Source organism: Schistocerca americana, chromosome 2 (assembly GCF_021461395.2).
Source record: "Schistocerca americana isolate TAMUIC-IGC-003095 chromosome 2, iqSchAmer2.1, whole genome shotgun sequence".
In the NCBI taxonomy this organism is placed as follows: domain Eukaryota; kingdom Metazoa; phylum Arthropoda; class Insecta; order Orthoptera; family Acrididae; genus Schistocerca; species Schistocerca americana.
In genome coordinates, this window is record NC_060120.1 from 522,062,053 (window position 1) to 522,081,529 (window position 19,477).

General features: G+C 44.0%; 1 protein-coding gene across 1 annotated transcript in view; it reads right to left on the reverse strand.

The window, feature by feature from the left end:
• Positions 1–1,848: 1,848 nt before the first annotated feature.
• LOC124595304 overlaps positions 1,849–19,477 on the reverse strand; it is a 103,051-nt gene continuing 85,422 nt past the window's right edge. Inside the window, exons 6-7 of the mRNA XM_047133991.1 lie at positions 15,631–15,854; positions 1,849–3,573 (exon numbers count right to left, since the gene is read on the reverse strand). Of these exons, the coding sequence (XP_046989947.1) occupies positions 2,072–3,573; positions 15,631–15,854 (1,726 nt within the window). The 3' untranslated portion in view covers positions 1,849–2,071. The remainder of the gene's footprint in view (positions 3,574–15,630; positions 15,855–19,477) is intronic.

The window sequence follows — 19,477 nt, forward strand, 5'->3', positions numbered from 1 at the left end:
AAGAGGATGATATACAGTATGGTGCAGAGTGCTTCTGAGTGACTAAAAATAAAAAATTAAGCACATACTAAGTGAGTTACAGTCTTTTCAAACTTTAGAAGCCGTTCCCGCAAGTTTACATTTTCTGTTTCCTTTTTTCCCTAAATATAAAAAATGACTTTGAGTAGATTACTCAAATTTTCAGGAAGTAATAACGTATATATTCTGAGTCTACTGAACCAAAAGAAGAACATAATGTTACGTTTAATTAAAATTATTTAGCATAACGTACAAAAAAGTTACATAACATTTTAACCGTGTAATTAAAAAATTGCATTTCCGAAAGCAGTAGCTGAAATGCAATTATTGTAGTTCATTGGACTCTGAAGATACAGTGTAATGTCCTGTAAAAGTTTCATGCCAATGGCTACAGTGGTTCCTGAAATACAGGAAAGCCAAGTCAGTAACTTTAACACTGTGGGGATAGGGCGTTCCAACTCCCCTTAATTTCCCCTGTCATATTACTTAAATTACAATTGAGTGGGTAAGAAGCAAAGGGGTATAAGTACACTTTTATTGTTCCTAGAAGACTGAAGTTAAAGTTCACAGGGATTCAAAATTCTCTCGAGATATCGAAATGGAGTTTCAAGTTTTTAATTTGTACTAGACATAAAAATACTTTGTAGCATTTTCTGTTCTCATGCTGGAGTAACAATTTAATATAAATGATCAGTTTGATATCACAGTTCATAATAGTCTGTATTATATTGTATCTCTTTGATTCCAGAATATTGGTAATTAAGGATATTCGATTCAACTTTTCTCCATAATACTTCATTATTGGTTGTTATCAATTCAGTTATCACACAGTTGCTATCTGGAGCAATATATATATAACGCTACATGAGCACTATCCCTTCTGTGGCTTACGATAGTGACACATACTAAGAATGAATACTGTGTAATGCACTATCTTATTGCTGAAAATATTTCGCACTGTATAGGTCACTTCCTTCTTGTCATGTGTCGTAAAAAGGTTAGTTAGATAACATACGACATAAAAGATCAATATAATCTTACAAGAGTGGAAGTCTTTCGTGACATCTTGTAGCTAGTTTTCTTTTCATTCACCGTGGAGCAATACAGAGTGGAATTTCAGTTGTATCCCTTTGACATGACAGTTTCACTTGCCTTACCATGCTCTAGGTGAACTTACCTCATTTTTGTGGGATATGTCACTTGTAGCCCTTTACTTCTGATCCCTCAATTCACCTTCTACTCACCTATGTAAATTATCCTTAGTTCGGATACTATCAATAATCTAAATTAACTAGCTATATTGATAAATAAAGGCACACCTACAAATTATGTCCGAAATTAGTTGAATATGATACAGTATTACAATCTTCAGGTGCTCAAAGCGTTTTCAGAAGTGATAGTCCCTCAAAAGTTCCAGAAAAAAGTGATACCTTGCACCAGTCCCAGATCCAATACCGCATTATTCCACGTGGTGTGAGATACAAATAGTGGCACGACTCTGCAATTATTTACGTACAAAGTGGCTATGCAGTTTTAAACATCAGATAAATACTGATATCTGTCAAAAGTTTCGAATGATCATGCGAAAGGAAAAAGATTCTTGTAAATGAATTGTAAGAGTTCACTGCTTTGCCTCAACTTTATAGAACAGTGGTTACAGTAACGTATAGTGAACAGGAAGTTCTCGCATTATTTTCACCTCTGACAAATGTTAGACATAAAAAAGGTGGCGTTATTTAAATTTTATACTCCTTTTAATGCTTCATTATATGATTGGGCAGAGGAAGTAGGGCAAGAACTTTTCTCTTATTTTCATGGAAATTAGTAAGTAATTATTTAATCTCACTGTATTAGAATGCGTATAAATAGACTAACATGTACAAACAAGCACACAATTATAAACAAAGTACAAATTAGTAAGCTGAAGTACTGACTGTGCGATATCGGCCGCAGTTAATGTAATCTCATGAAGTAGATTCTATTTTTATAACTAGTCACAGACGTTATTATGGTCTACAATGAAGGTAGTCCGTTAAAAGGATCCTTATGAAGATTACAACGAGTATTCTGCAGCCAAAGTCTGTTCATTGAGGGTCCTTGCCAGATTTCTTTCCTCTGCGGAACAGAGCTCTCGTCCGTGACAGACGATGTCTGGGTCCCACCACGACAGTATCATGTTCTTGAAAAGAGGGAGTGTTGTTTCGTTACAAACGAAGCAAACGAATAGCACTGGTCCCTGCACCATTGTAGCGATATGTACGTAGTACACAAACTGAGCTATACCCTGTGCCTGGTGGAACCCAATTCGAATGATTATTCCTACTCCACTTAAGATTACAGCCTTCACTGACATAAAAAGAAGTTGTTTCTTTGAAGCAAATTTAGCGCCACTAAAAATTTTGAGTTGCTTCATGGAATTCCGAGTACATAGGTACATGTATCCCAGCAGTCCGAGACAAATCAAATTGAAAGATATCGACAGTGTAATACCCAGCAGGAATAATATCCGACTGTACATCAGGTAATGTTTGCTTGTCTTTTCGAAAGCAATACATGCTGCACATACAGTACTCCAGGCTATTACTGCATACAGCGCCTGACGACGGAATATCTGGCTTGCTTCAGCACGTAGCAGGTCGTTAGGGAGTCTGAGATAACGAATGCATGCGAACATTTGGTAGCAGAATGAGTTTAGCCAGAAACAACTTAAAAGTGTGAGGGCGCTATCGATCAGCACTGCTGTCGATAAGTCAGGGACGCCTACCATACGATACACGACCTCGGAGCACAGGATCTGGACTATACCCGTGATCTGAAAGGACAAGAATATCTTTCCAGGTAAATTACGTAACTGGGGAAGGTACATATATACCCCTGCAGTCAATAAGCGGAAAAGAATATTTAGTGTTATAAATGAGATTTCTAATGGTTTTAAGTTGTCAATTTTAAAATCCTTGTATTTCAACGTGGCGCTGTTTAAACCGTATTTGTATTTCAGGGCTCTTTGTGTTGGCTTTCCATACTGTTTGTAGATACCTTCTCCCCAAGTTGCATTGAACACTGTAGAGTACGATCCATCTGAGTAAAGTTTGACGGCACACACCTCTAGAGGCTTATGTGAGGAAAAATCGCGACATTTCAGCAACAGAAGAGCTCTGAAAACAGAGCAGATGGCATCTGTATCGTTCGACTGCAGACACGACTGGTCGTCAGGGCTATCGAAATAGCAGCGAGCATCTTGTACGGACTGCGTCATACTAAAGGGGACGTCCTGACAAATGCTGTGTGAGTTGACAGTCATCCAGGCCAAGAGGCAGAGGTTGACGTTTGTCCTCTGCGTGTAAGCCAGGTAGCTGGTCACAGGTATGTGGGGTGACCTCTGCACCATGTCGTCCCAAAGTTGCACACGGCACTGATCACGCTGCTCGATCCTCTCTGGTGGCAGGTCTTCCAGTGGGCACGTGGGATGGTCCAGGGCATTCACCAACAGCTGCACGCAGCCAGTGTCCACGTAGAGCGTAGCGTTGCTTCTGTCTTCCAGCTGCCACTCCTCATCTGAAAAACAATCACAACAAACAAGTGTTGGTGATGCTCGTATACTGGTGGTATCTGCATTCGAATTTTCCTCCGGACAGCACAGTTGGGTGTCGTTTATCTAAATCATAGATGATCAATGAATAGAATAGGGTAGGTAATAATCAACAAATATCAAGGAGTAATCGCTCACAACGATGTAAGACGAAACGGAAATATAAATAACGTATTCAGAAAAACAGATATCTGAGATTGATGGAGTGAATACCACATACCTCTGCTTCATCTACAGCGTATCCGAGGAGTCCCCGTAACCCACTTGACTTCGTACAATTGAGGAAATGAATAGGTATTGCTCCTGCTCTGAAGCTGACAAATAGCAGTGTTGTCAGTTTGTGTTGTTTTGTTCCAGTGTTGTATTGTTTGCGCTGCGAATCCAATGTCGACACAGATAGATTGCAACGCAGCGATTGGTGGCGGCTACACACACTGTGTAGCTCACAGGTTGGGAAATTCTATTACAGAGAGGATCAGAGCATTTGCAATGATCTACCTAGCAAAGAAACCCTGCGTGGCAGAGAGAAACTTCGTGTATTTTCGTGCTGCGTCAAAGACAGGAAGTACCTGCCATCGTCCCTTAATCAACTGAACTGTCTCCAATGAGATGAGTTTCCAAAGGAGCAGATGAATGTCAAGCACGGTGGCCACAAGGCGTGGCTTCCATGAAAAAAGATCTGAAAATGGAAGGGTTTAGGTTATACGTTAAAGTCCCCTACCGCTTGTTTCTGTCCGTATGTGAACGCTAATCTGAAAAACTAATGTAGGATTTTCACTGGAAGAGGACAGTTTCCGAATACAATGCTGGCCATCCAAAATGCAACTCCAAGAAGGGCCGGAGATATCGCAGCGAAATTTATTTGGGAGATGACACGTTGTGCAAAGATCACATGATTGAAAATACGGCCTCATCTGATGTGAGGAAGATGATGAAGTCAGTATTGATCTGTTGCCACTGCTTGCTCTAACGGCTACTACACGCCTAGGTAATGAATGAAACAGGCTCTGAATGTGTTGTTGAAGCTGCCCACGATACTTCACACATATTGCCAAAGTTGATCTGGTGTAGCAACTAGTGATGTATCCCCGGCCAGGCTTTCCGCAATCACGGACGAGACGTTTCCAAAGGAGAGAGATTGTAAGTACAAGGAGGCCAAGCCTGCAATGCAATCCGATGGGTGAGACGAAGTCTCGAACACAGCATTCCAGATGTGGTCGGTCATTATCCTGTTGCAATGTGGCCATCAGCCAGCCCCGAAGGTATTGGAGGACAGCAGGCTCCAGCACTTGAGAGATGTAACTGTGACTGGCTGTGTAACAGCAGGGCGTAGTTGGGGGGTGCAGGAATTTAATGCAGTACCATCCCAAACCATAGTATCAGGTGCAGGACCAGTTTGGCGGTGGATGAGGCAACAGTCTCTCGCCGCGGTGCCTCCAGACAGTAATGCGACCACTGTGGTGGTGCTGGCAGAACCAGAATTCACCGGTAAAAACGATGTCGCCACATTCGGTTGTGAATGCCTGTCGTTCACCGCATCATTGCCGGATCGAATGCCTGTGCCGTTGACTCAGTGGTAAACGCACTAATGGATGCCTTGCGGACAGTAGTCCACTCTCCTGCAAACAACGTCGTATAGTACGCGCGCACACTACTTCTTGCGCAACAGACTGAATTTCTTCTGATACGGTTGGTGATGTGGCAGAGCGATCCATCACAGCCATGTGCACAGTAAGCCTGCCACCACGTGTAGCGGTGCAGCGAGGTTGGTGCAGCCGGTCCCGTCGGTCCGCCGTTCCTCCTGCGACCAGCGATTGCAGATCTGCATCACAGTTGTTCGGTTCCGTCCGACGTGGTCACCGATTTCTCTGAAGGATACTCCACAATCCATACAGGCAACTATTGTTCCTCGGTCGAACTACGAAACCTCACAGCCTTCTACGAGGCATACTGAAGCTGCTGACACAAAACAGCCGTGCGAAACATCAATTCCGGTACGTCCACACTGTTCCCCGTTTATACAGCGCTTGCAGGTGGAGCTACTGGCGCCCGTGATATGAACATGCACTGAAATGCTAATCGTGACACAAATTGCATCCGAATTGGATGTTTCCTTCATGGTGTTGCATTTTGGATGGTCATCAGTTAATATTTGCAGTGCGTCCAGCTTTAGAAAATGCTACCCATGCAAAGGTGGGGCGAGTCACTACTTTTCTAATAAATGTGCTACATATCGCAGTTCGCACAGGAGGAATACCGTTTTCTAGCCTAAGGAAAACCACTGTTATGTGCAAGAGTTGGAAAGGAACCCACATCGTGTTATATGGCCCAGGATATTATCACGACACATGTCTCGACAACACTTTTTTGAAGGGTAAATGAACAGAAATTTTCATTTGAAATTGAAAAACTCCTGAGCACGATAACAAGGCTGCCACGGATGATATTTTGTGGTTACAGTAGGATGAAGTACAGAACACTTTGATTTTCAGGCGAGATGCTTAACGGTAAACGTCGCTCTCGTTTGGGCATGTGTCTGCAACATCTGCAGCGCCAATGAAGTGGCCAACACGAATTCCAGACGTTACCACGCCAACTGGGATATCTGGGTTCCATGTGGTTGAAGGTTACAAAACCAATGGCAAATTTCGCTAAAGTGAAGCGGAAATGTTTCGGAGCGTCACTACAGGGACGCTTCGCGAGATGAGACGAGGCACAAGGAGAAACATAGTTCCCTAAGGCAAGATGGTTCACATACATAACTGTTAGATACAAATGTTTTCAGTAATCTACGGGTAGCATCTTTGATTACGAACCAACATGTCCTTGGATCTCGGGTTCTAACGCAGCCACTGCTTGAATTTTGAATAGATATCGTCATCAATCGTGGCTAAGGACACCTGGCGTAAGAAGTCACCCTCGTTCTGCCAAAAGCCTTGTCAGGGCGAAGGTGCGGATAGAGCTTCAGTGCAGTCTCTTAGCCTTGACGTGGAAAACTGCCCCTAAAATGCGAATGAGTCGGCAATGATCAACGGCACGAAGCAGAAGGAAAGGGAAACCACTGCATTAAATACACATACTGTGTATACACAGGACATGATTCATATAATAGAAGAAGTGTGATGATAATCTCTGCTGTGGGAAAAAATTCCTGATCAATCTCGTATTCGGATTTCCGGGAGTGCGCTGCCAAGGGGGAGGTAACCATGAGAAAAAGATTGAATAACCAACGACGGGTTAACATTCTACGAGTCGGACCATGGAATATCAGAAGGTTAAACGTGGTAAGAAAGCTAGAAGGTCAGAAAAGTGAAATGCAAAAGTTCAGTCCAGATACTGTGGGAGTGAGTGAAGTGAAATGGAAAGAAGATAAAGATTTCTGATCAGACTAATACGGGATAATATCAACAGCAGCTGAAAGTGATATAACGGGAGTAGGATTCGTTATGAATTGGAAAGTAGGACATGAACGGTTCAGTGATACTGTTGTTCGCATCAGGTTCGCCAGTAAACCAAGGCTGACTATCATAGTTCCGGTGTACAAGCTAACGCCCCAAGCATCGGATAATCAGACAGAGGATTGTATTGGGATACTGAACGGATAATTCAGTAAGTAATAGGAGATGAAAATATGATTGTTGTACGAGGGGGGATTAGAAGATAGGACTTTGGAATGTAATGGGCTTGGCAGAGGAGAAAGGCGGAGTTCCGCAATGAATTTCAACTCGTAATACCGAATACTCTGTTCAGGAATCACAGGAGGGGGAGATATAAGACGTGTAGACACGAGAAAGTTCGAGCTCGATCACGTGATGTTCAGACAGAGACTTCGGAATCAGATATTGGAATGTAAGGGTCTATCCAGCAGCGGATATAGACTCAGATTAGTAACGATTAAGAGTAGACTGAAGTTTAAGGGAATCTACATCTACATCCATACTCCGCAAGCCACCTGACGGTGTGTGGCGGAGGGTACCTTGAGTACCTCTATCGGTTCTCCCTTCTATTCCAGTCTCGTATTGTTCGTGGAAAGAAGGATTGTCGGTAGCCTCTGTGTGGGCTCTAATCTCTCTGATTTTATCCTCATGGTCTCTTCGCGAGATATACGCAGGAGGGAGCAATCGTCAGAAAAAAATCAGTGTGAAAGGAAGTGCGATACCGTAGTAGTGAGAAATGTCGAGACGAGCTTAAAGTTCGCTAAGGATGTGGAGACTGCAAGAAGGAACACCGGAGTAGACAGTTCAGTTGAAGAGTAGTGGACCTCTCTAAAAACGGAAATCACAGAATTTGGACAACAAACATAGTTACAAAGAAGGTAACTGGGAAGAAACCTTCTGAAACAGAAAACATACTTAAACTGATTGACGGAAGAAGGAGATACAGAAATGGCCAAGGAAAGACAGGAATAAAGCATTATAAATTACTTACGAATAAACTAAATAGCAAATGGGGTCAGCCAGTCCGAAATGGCTGCAAGGTAGATGTGAAGAAATGGAAAATAAAATGATCGAAGGCAGGACCGAAACAGTATAAGTATATGAAAGTCAAAAGAACCTTCGGTGAAACTGAATGCAACGGTGTAAGATTAGGAGTACAAAGGTGATTCCACCGTTAAAATCAGAAGAGTGAGTGTGTAGTGCAAATACCATTTAAGGCCTATGTGAGGAAGAGGACGTGTCTCATGAAGTGATAAAAGGGGAAATTGGATTCGATATGGATGACACAGGCGACCCGGTATTACAGTCAGAATTTAAAAGAGCTCTGAGATCAGATAAGGCACAGAGGATAGATTATATTCCACTGGAGTCTCCAAAATTATTGTGGGAAGTGACAAATAAACAAATATTCAAGCTAGTATGTAATATCTATGAGATGGGTGACGTACCATCACATTTTCGAGGAAATGCTATCAACACAAATCCGTGTATAGCTATGGCGAGCAAGTGCGAAAACTATTGAACAATCAGTTTAACAGCTCGCACATCCAAGCTGCTGACGAGAACGGTATACAGAAGAATGGCAAAGAAAATTGTGGATCTGTTAAATGACGATCAGAGCAGCTTTAGGAAAGGTAAAGTGACCAGACAAGCAGTCTAAACGTTGCGGTTGATATCGGAATCAAGGCTGAAGAAGAATGACGAAACGCTCATTCCTCGACCTAGAGAAAGCGTTCGACAATGTAAAACTGTGCAAGATGACGAAAAATATGAGTAAGCTATGGGGAGAGAAGTGAAGTATGTACAAGAAACAAGGAGGAGTCATAATAATTGATGATCAAGAAGCACGTGCTCCGATTAAAAATAGTGTAAGAAAGAGGTGTAGTAATTTTACTCTACTGTTCAATCCATTGATCGATAAAACAATGACGGGAAAAAATAAAGTTTGAAGAGTGGAATTAAAATTCATGATGAAAGGATATCGATGATAAGATTCGCTGATGACGTGCCTTCTCCATTCTTTGGATGGAATGAACAGTTTAACGAGTACAAAATATGGATCGAGAGCAAACTGGAGAAAGAGAAAAGTATAACATGTAGCTGAAATGAGAACGTCAAAATTAGTGATCTTGGAGTAGACGAAGTTGGAACTTGTTACCTTGGAAGCAAAACTGCCCATAACAGACGAAGCAAGGACACAAAATGTAGACCAGCATAGGCAAAGGGAGGACTTCTGGACAAGAGAAGCCCACTTGCATCAAACATAGGATTTAGTCTTATGAAGAAATTTCTGAAAATGTACATTTGGAGCTCAGCATCATAGACAATGGCAACATTAGAACAAAAAAGGATCGAAGCGTTTGAGATGTGTCGCTACAGAAGAATGTTGAAAATTAGGTGGACTGATAAGAAATGAGCAGGTTTGTGAGCAATTGGTTAAGAATGCATGGGGAACACTGTCAAAATGAAAAGATGATAGGTTATGTGCTACGACATATGAGTATAACCTCCATTGTACTAGACAGAGCAATAATGGCAAAAAACTGTGGCGGAAGAGAGAGATATTCTGCGAGTACAACTGTAAAACACTTGTATAAATGTATAACTTCCTTTCACATACATCTCTCATAGTGAGAATAATTATCAAGAAGAGGAAATGGGTTGTACACTCCTGGAAATGGAAAAAAGAACACATTGACACCGGTGTGTCAGACCCACCATACTTGCTCCGGACACTGCGAGAGGGCTGTACAAGCAATGATCACACGCTCGGCACAGCGGACACACCAGGAACCGCGGTGTTGGCCGTCGAATGGCGCTAGCTGCGCAGCATTTGTGCACCGCCGCCGTCAGTGTCAGCCAGTTTGCCGTGGCATACGGAGCTCCATCGCAGTTTTTAACACTGGTAGCATGCCGCGACAGCGTGTACGTGAACCGTATGTGCAGTTGACGGACTTTGAGCGAGGGCGTATAGTGGGCATGCGGGAGGCCGGGTGGACGTACCGCCGAATTGCTCAACACGTGGGGCGTGAGGTCTCCACAGTACATCGATGTTGTCGCCAGTGGTCGGCGGAAGGTGCATGTGCCCGTCGACCAGGGACCGGACCGCAGCGACGCACGGATACACGCCAAGACCGTAGGATCCTACGCAGTGCCGTAGGGGACCGCACCGCCACTTCCCAGCAAATTAGGGACACTGTTGCTCCTGGGGTATCGGCGAAGACCATTCGCAACCGTCTTCATGAAGCTGGGCTACGGTCCCGCACACCGTTAGGCCGTCTTCCGCTCACGTCCCAACATCGTGCAGCCCGCCTCCAGTGGTGTCGCGACAGGCGTGAATGGAGGGACGAATGGAGACGTGTCGTCTTCAGCGATGAGAGTCGCTTCTGCCTTGGTGCCAATGATGGTCGTATGCGTGTTTGGCGCCGTGCAGGTGAGCGCCACAATCAGGACTGCATACGACCAAGGCACACAGGGCCAACACCCGGCATCATGGTGTGGGGAGCGATCTCCTACACTGGCCGTACACCACTGGTGATCGTCGAGGGGACACTGAATAGTGCACGGTACATCCAAACCGTCATCGAACCCATCGTTCTACCATTCCTAGACCGGCAAGGGAACTTGCTGTTCCAACAGGACAATGCACGTCCGCATGTATCCCGTGCCACCCAACGTGCTCTAGAAGGTGTAAGTCAACTGCCTTGGCCAGCAAGATCCTCGGATTTGTCCCCCATTGAGCATGTTTGGGACTGGATGAAGCGTCGTCTCACGCGGTCTGCACGTCCAGCACGAACGCTGGTCCAACTGAGGCGTCAGGTGGAAATGGCATGGCAAGCCGTTCCACAGGACTACATCCAGCATCTCTACGATCGTCTCCATGGGAGAATAGCAGCCTGCATTGCTGCGAAAGGTGGATATACACTGTACTAGTGCCGACGTTGTGCATGCTCTGTTGCCTGTGTCTATGTGCCTGTGGTTCTGTCAGTGTGATCATGTGATGTATCTGACCCCAGGAATGTGTCAATAAAGTTTCCCCTTCCTGGGACAATGAATTCACGGTGTTCTTATTTGAATTTCCAGGAGTGTATAATGGATAGGTCGATGAGTGGTTGAGTGTTGGAATAAAACTCGAAACATCTGCTGTTCTGGGATAGCTGCTAAGATTTCGTTTCTCACTTATCGTTTTCTCACCCCTAGAATGGTTTGGCGACACAGAAAATGCCGAAACTGTGCAATGGCTGGAAGACCACATCAAAGCGTCCGTCTCCCACCAATAAACATAGGTCCATGGCCGGCAAAGCATTGTAGTGTACAAACCAGCTTGACCTCTTACTTTCTGAGATGCACTGGGAGCTGTTTTCTTGAACACCATTCAGATTCAAAATAGAAAGCGAAGAGAAATGATATATACTGTGCATCATCCACTGTATGTTGTGCGTTGGTTCGATGAGTGCAAATCTAGACCCAATAAGACAAATACATTACAAAAGAATGAGATTCCGGCACACAGTTTTAATCTACCAGGAAGTTTCATATTACAAAAGACTCTTATGCACGGGCAGGTATATGCAAGGCCAATAACACGGCTTTGATGTTGATACGTCTTTTTCTTTACTATTAATTTCATTCTCATCACATGATGGAGTGGTGGGCAGACTGCATACATACTGCTACTCCGCAGCAAACTGACATTGTAAAATATTTACATAGTTTTACCGCTAGAATGAATTAAATTAACAAGATTAAGATAAATTAAAAAGCAATGTATCTCTAAAGAAGCAAAGATGGCGATGGTGATGCTGGTGCTGGTGCTAAGGTGAAGATAAAGCTACTGCTTCTGGAAAGTCCTTTGAGGTCAGCTCAAGGTAGCTGCTATAAGGCTATTAAGATAGGATGGAGGTGAGGGCTGAAAAGGTTATATGGATCGGTAGGTTTGTGAGCGGGTGTAGGGAAGAGCGTGGGGAAATTTATGCTCATTGGGAGGTCAGATGATGTATTGTAGCCTTGACATACGGAGGCGATATAAACGCTACAATTATAGCTAGTAAGATGGGGGAATGTCAGCACGCAGTCCTGGGACAGGAAGTTTCCTTGGAATACGATTCGAAAGGTGCTGAACAGGAGGGAGGGTACAACATGTTAATATAGGTGCAACACGAACCAGGGGATTCGTGAGAAAACTGTTGCTTTCTTCTCCAAGTTTACAGGATCTATAGAATTTGTGAGATACACGAGGAACTTGAGAGGAGATGGCAATTTAATCACCTGGTAGAGGTTGTCTGTGAGAGGGGAAAGAGTGCTTGGCATTCTGGGCTTTAAAATGAATTGTAAAGTGTTCGGAGAGTGGAGATCCGAGCTAATTTGGGGGATGTGAGTCTGACACAGATAAGGCTTTAGATAAAACGAATGAAGTAAAAAGATTTGGGATCAGTGTCCTGTTCATGACGAAACCATTACAGACAGAGCACAAGACAGAACTGCGGAATTATGGGGAAGCAACTCAGCTGTGCCCTCCAAAACAACCGTCCTAGCATTCACCTTAAATTGCTTACGGAGCTCCTGGGAGACCTCGAGGGATAGTTCTAACAGTCTAATGCGAAACGCTCATCTTCACGATGGCAAATATCCTTCAACTTTCCCCTCAGCGTGATATGTTCATGTTTTACATCACCACAATCGGAGTGCAGCGACAACCGTCGATCTATCCCCTTTCAGAGCTGCCTCGGGAAAATCCTCAATTATGCAGCGTAGATATTAACATTTTTCAATAAAAATACCAATAAAAACTTCAATGTACATTTTATTCATTGCAACAAACCCAATTTGTCTACTACACTCCACTACGGAGAAAATAATCCTAAATTTGAGCAATACTTTCGTCCATCAGCCTGTCGTTCCTCTTTAAACACCCATATTACTATGTAGTGTAGCCTCTACAGACAGCAATGCAGGTGCTGAGTCTGGCTTCCATCGATCGTAGAGATGGCAAGTACTGTCCTGGAATACGTTTGCCACGGCTGCTCGACCTGTACACGTAGTTGAGTAAGAGCTATTAATGGACGAGTTGCGCGAGTCACTTCTCGTCCCAGCATATCCCTCGCATGGAGACAAGCCCAGAGATCGTGTTGGCCAGGGCAAGTTGGACTTCACAGTCAGCGTGTGGGCGAGCTTTATCCTGATGGAACAACACATCACCTACTGATTGCAAGAACAGCAAAAGGATGGGTCTAACAACATTATGCACGTGCCAAGCGCTGGTTATCGTTCCCTCCAGAAACACCAAAGGTGAACGGGAGTTAATGCTTTTCGTACCTCAGACCATAAGGCTTGAGATGGGACCGATGTGTCCTGGTGAAAGCACTCCACTAGACAGCGCTTACCAGGTCTACGCCATACGCGGAAACGGCCATTACTGATGTGCAAGCAGAATCCGCTTTCATCGCTGGAGACCACAGTGCGCCATTCCAAGTCATCCTCTGACGGGACCAGTCAAGCTGTGCACGTCGATGATACGGCGTGACTGGAAGATGGGCTAGAGGTGAGCGTGCCCGTAGTCCCACTGCTAATAAGTGGTTCACAACAGTTCGTCTTGACACATCTGGCCTCACAAGATCTGTTACCTGTGGTCATGCGGTAGCGTTCTCGCTTCCCACGCCCGGGTTCCCGGGTTCGATTCCCGGCGGGGTCAGGGATTTTCTCTGCCTCGTGATGACTGGGTGTTGTGTGATGTCCTTAGGTTAGTTAGGTTTAAGTAGTTCTAAGTTCTAGGGGACTGATGACCATAGATGTTAAGCCCCATAGTGCTCAGAGCCATTTGAACCATTTGAACCTGTGCTGTGTCCGGCACCGGTAGCTGAGTGGTCAGCGTGACGGAATGTCAATCCTAAGGTCCTGGGTTCGATTGCCGGTTGGGTCGGAGATTTTCTCCGCTCAGGGACTGGGTGTTGTGTTGTCCTAACCATCATCATTTCATCCCCATCGACGCGCAGGTCGCAGAAGTGGCGTCAAATCGAAAGACCTGCACCAGGCGAACGGTCTACCCGACGGGGGGCCTTAGCCACACGACATTTCATTTCACCTGTGCTGTGGTAGCCGTACAATCTGTCAGTGCTGCTGTTCCAATAGGAAGATCCCTGCAGGTGTCTGTGCTGCACGGGCATCCCCAACTTCATCTGTGGTTGCGTCAAAATGTTCACACGACCACTGATACCAGTAGCGCTGCACAAATGACGCAGGGCGTCCAAATTATATGGAAGTTTTACCAAAAGGGCCATTCCGCCACTCGGAAGGCCACGATTTGATAACCTTCCAAACTCGCTCGCTTGGCTGTAGGAGGCACTAGTGCATCTCCATGGCATCGTTGCCTGCTTGCTTCACACGTCTGCAGCTCACAAGCATTCTGGCTGTGAGCATTGGATGTTAGAGGGTAGACACAGACAGATCTCTGGTAGCTACTGCACTACGTAATTTGGTGGCGGACGACGTTGATACGACCAGCACATCTACTATCCCCCAGGTGGCATATGCCGCCACACAATCAAAGTCGACGTCATCTTTCCAGGTGTACCAACTTTGTACCGGAAATGTATATTATAAGCTTATGTTGTGCAATAAACTATTCAGTAGAAAAGCCAAATATTACTCATTAAATAAACATAGAAAGTATGAGAAATGTAGAAGGCTACATCACTTATAACAAAAAATTAAATTGTGTATGTTGCTGTTCCGTTAGAAGGTCAAATTTTCATTTTTATAACAAGCAAGATATACGGTACAAAATAAAATTATGTGCACATAGACTGTTTAGAGAACTTAAAAAGAAACAGTTCTTTATATGATACAATTGTCCAGTGCTCTGTTTCTGCACTAGGGTTATATGAACGTTTTGCTCGTTTTGCTGATAACGATGTTCACAGACGGTGTTCAAACTGCCGTGTGGTGAACGTTGTTTCAGAGATGTTGCTGACCTCCTATGGAAATTGGTTTGTGGACGAAGCTGAAGTGTTTCGTGTATGAGACACCGATAGACGCATCAGATCAGATCAGCTGTTGCCCATGTGGTTGAAGCTGTAACCATTATTCTTGAGTCACCTGTGACTCTGAGCGAGTTAGACAGTCATTAGAAAGTAGGTACCAGCTGTGCATTAATACAAATGCACCACATTTCCATCAAACAGCAGTTAGAATACCACCTCTGAATGTTACTAGCGTCAAAACCTTCCTCGCTGGGATACTGAGCAGCTATGACATTTCTATCACATAAAAATGTATTTTTTATATGTTTTCTATACAGTCTAAAATATTGTATACATAGTTTTTTTTACACCTTGCATAACGAAAGACTCAATAGCACGTCAAAATATGGTATTCATCTTCTGATAGATCCAAATGAAGATTTGCTAACCTTCGAAAAACTGACGACGAAAATAACACATTCAGTTTCCCTGTGTGACACAGAAAGTCATGGAAGATCTAAAACTAAATGCCTGAAGTGATTTGCAAACCTAATTCCTCGAATCAGAGTACGGTTGACTGTCATCAGTACATAAACGCGGAATGGATGAGGCCCATTATTAAACTTACCCACGGTCTTGGTATAATATTTATATTTTTGGTTAAAGTCCAGTGATCTGTAGTCCAGTGCTCTATCATACCAGTAGCGATGATAGAAGTTGTACAGCGCATCGGCGAGACCGAACATTTGTGAAGCCTCTGGATGTTGCACCTCACACAGCTCACTGAAGTCGTCATGAAAGGAGAGATACTCCCCATGGTAGACCAGTAGCGCATCACTCAACAGCGGTCGCCTGTAACGTGGAATGAGAGTTTAAAGAGTTGGAAAACTAATATTATCAGCTTGCTTAATCATGTACAGTACATACTGGACTGTAGGAATATGAAGAATGAATTTTGACTCAGAAGCAGGGTGTGCGGTGATTTGAAACTTCCTGAAAGATTGAAGCCGTGTACCAGACCCAAAATATACATGTTACCAGCATTGCGTGAAATTTCGTTGTTTTTTAGAATGCCTCGGTAATATAAAGAATGCCTGATGGTCTTAGGCAAACTATGAAATATAAGTTTTTTGTGAAACTTTACATACCTTTCGTAGGCAGCTTATATGACCCCTGTGTATTATACAGAATAACCAGGACAATTTACGCGAAGTGTTAAAATTTCGCATCATGAGAAGACTTCATTAATTAATATGTATTAGAAACAGAAAGAACAAAATTACGAGATAAAGGGCAGAATATTCTTACTAGAAAACAGTATAGCAGAACAGAGGCTGAAGTACTTATTGCAGTAAGTACTCACGTTTCTACTTCACGAAAAAAGCACTTTTCATTTTAGCAGTTTGATCTTGTGCATACATTTCGCGATTTATAGAAGAATGTGAACAGAATGCTGTTACCCGTAGAAGACAAAACAGAACTGGCACGACCTATTTCTTGCAACATGAAAGGCTGGAGTGATATTTTGAATTGCACTCAATTTTCTTTTTGATACAATGTCACCTCATATTTTTGCTTTCCGTGTTGCAGATACATCTGAAGAATCCCTGACTGTTTTCTGTGGACTGAGAAGTAGCTGCGGATCGGAGAGGTGTTTTGTGGTCAGGAATGTCTTCAACTCTCATCAAGTTCTTTGGACGTCCGGTGAATTCTGATCTTGCTTAGAGCTGCTTCAAGATTCCTTCTGCAGTCGTAAGTCGGTAAAAGCCTTCCACCGTCACGTTCATAACAAATGTCAACAGTTTGCTTGAGTCATCCCGCCCTTTGTAGACGTCGGGAATCGGTACTGGCGCAGAGTACTCAAAGGTGCAGGAAGAAATTTTTGTCAGAAGCCCTTTTCGTTTATTTCGTATGGACCTCAAGGTTCCATTTCGATTCCATTTCACTTTGGATAGCTTTCTCAATATTGACGTGAACAATGGACAAAAAGCTAACCCCATAACCTCCTACTTCGTCGCCGTCATCGGCTTTACGAAAACGTACACAAATGGCATGAACGTTTCTTCCAAACTTCTGACATATATGAGCACCCATGGTTTCTTTTAAGCAGACGTAAAAGATATCAGAAAAAGAAGGATGTTCGGTAAACACAGGAATGGAAGTCTCATCGATAACCATGGCTTCATCACTGCTTTGGTTTCCTCCATCATGGACTCCATTCACACCTACGTCTTCTGCAGGGAGCAGAATTCATCTCGTCTTTCTTTTCGCTGTCTGTACGCTCTCTATTACATTCTCCAGCTCTTCCTCAGAATCTACAGCTTGTCTTGTAAAACGTCGTCAGGCAAGGACAACGTCGAGAGACCTACTCTAGTCTTTCAGCCGAACAGGGCTTGGTGTGGTGACTTGTTAATTGCAGAATGGAAAGCTCTGTCTTTCGTAAACTGGACTAACCGCAGTCCGTCACTGCAGCAGGTTGTATCCAAGCCTGAAACATATTTTCAATATCTTGATTTGTTCTTTGTACACTCCCCTGACTTTGTGTGAGGCGCGGCTTAGCATAGACCATCTTCAAGGTGGGCCAATAATCCTTTAGGCTGCTTACCACATTGTTTGCAAAATTTTCTGCCTTTATCAGACAGTAGAATCGTTGGAGCACCGAGCAACATAAATACGAGGGTTGCCCAGAGAATAATGCACCGCATTTTTTTCTTCAACTATTCTTTATTGAACATAATGAGACACACACGAAAGAGTGGTGTTTTATCTGCATACCCTTTTTCCCCACGTAATCTCCATCCCATTCTATGGCATTCCTCCAGCGCGAAACACGGGCGTGTATGCCCTGTCGGCACCAATCCTTGTCCTGGTTCAAAGTGGTTCAAATGGCTCTGAGCACTATTGAACTTAACATCTGAGGTCATCAGTCCCCTAGAACGTAGAACTACTTAAACCTAACGAACCTAAGGACATCACACACATCCATGCCCGAGGCAGGATTCGAACCTGCTATCGTAGCGGTCGCGCGATTCCAGACTCAAGCGCCTAGAACCGCTCGGCCACACCGACTGGCCGTTGTCCTGGTGGCGGAGCCAGTGCCTCATTGTGTGTATCAACTCCTCATTGTCCTCAAAATGTCTTCCACAAATGGCATCCTTTAATGGCCCAAACCAGTGGAAGTCCAAGGAGGCTAGGTCAGGGCCGTAGGGTAGATGGGATAATACTGTAGAAACCTGTTTTTCGATGTGTTTAGCCGTCCTCAGACTTGTGTGGGCCGAGCGTTATCGTGTTGCAGAAAAACATTTCCAGCGTTGATGTCGGGCCGAAGTCACCGGAAGCGCATCTTGAGTTTTTTAATGTGTTGACGTACGATTCTGAATTAATGGTTTATGTTCCATAAGATTTCACACACATTTGAACAATTAATGGTGCCGCCTCTTGGAATCACATCAGTGAGAATCACACCTTCGCAATCCCAGAACACGGTTATCAGGGCCTTATCGGCGAAATTTTTCTTCTATGGGGAGTGGGAATGACACCGTTCCACCGACTGTCGTTTCGTTTCTGGCTCAAAATGCTTTCATCACCTGCCACAGTCCGGAACAAGAAGGCCTACCCCTCAGTTTCAAAATGTTGCAACAAATCAAGACAAATGTTTTTTCTGTGCGATTTGTGATCCACTGTTCTGAATATCCAAGAGTACGGATAATTGCATCCACACTTACTTTGCTGATTGACAGAAGAAGTGCCAACTGCCGAGTCGTAATGCGTCTGTTGTCGCGAATGACAACATCAGATCGCTGCAACACGTCATGTGTGACAGCCGTGGATGGTCTCCCTGACCGCTGCAAGTCGTGGAACTCCGCCGAATCGCCTTATGATGACCTGATCTCCGTGCCCAGCGACTAACTGTACTTCTGACAACAGCAGATGCTCTATAGACTATGCACAGGCGTTTGTGAATACTCCTCACTACTTCTTTCTCTGCAGTGAGAAATTCAAGGAAGGCACGTACATCACCTACAGACGCCATTTTGGAACTGTCTGCATCTATGCTATCTGTTGGAAGTGACGGAAACTCGGCGCGCTCACTCAGGAGACCTCAAATAATACATACATAACATTCCGCATTCGTAACATTGTGTTCTGCTGACAAAAAATTGCGGTACATTACTTTGTGGGCAACCCTTATACGTCGATGAGGTTGTAGGCTACTTCTTCCACTCTTTTTTCATTTCAGAGCCTTGAGAACTACAAAATTAGTCAGATGATCTTGCTAGACCTATATAAACTTTTATTCTCTGTGAGGATGGGACTGAAAATCGATAAGACCGACCTGACGTCGGGAACTGAATTCCGGAAAAAAACATTGGCTTGACCACAACGCCTTTTGGTTCCCACCGGCAATGCTTCCAAAAGTGAACGTACAGCTCAATATCATGACGTATAACGTTCTTACACTTGGGTGAGAGTTC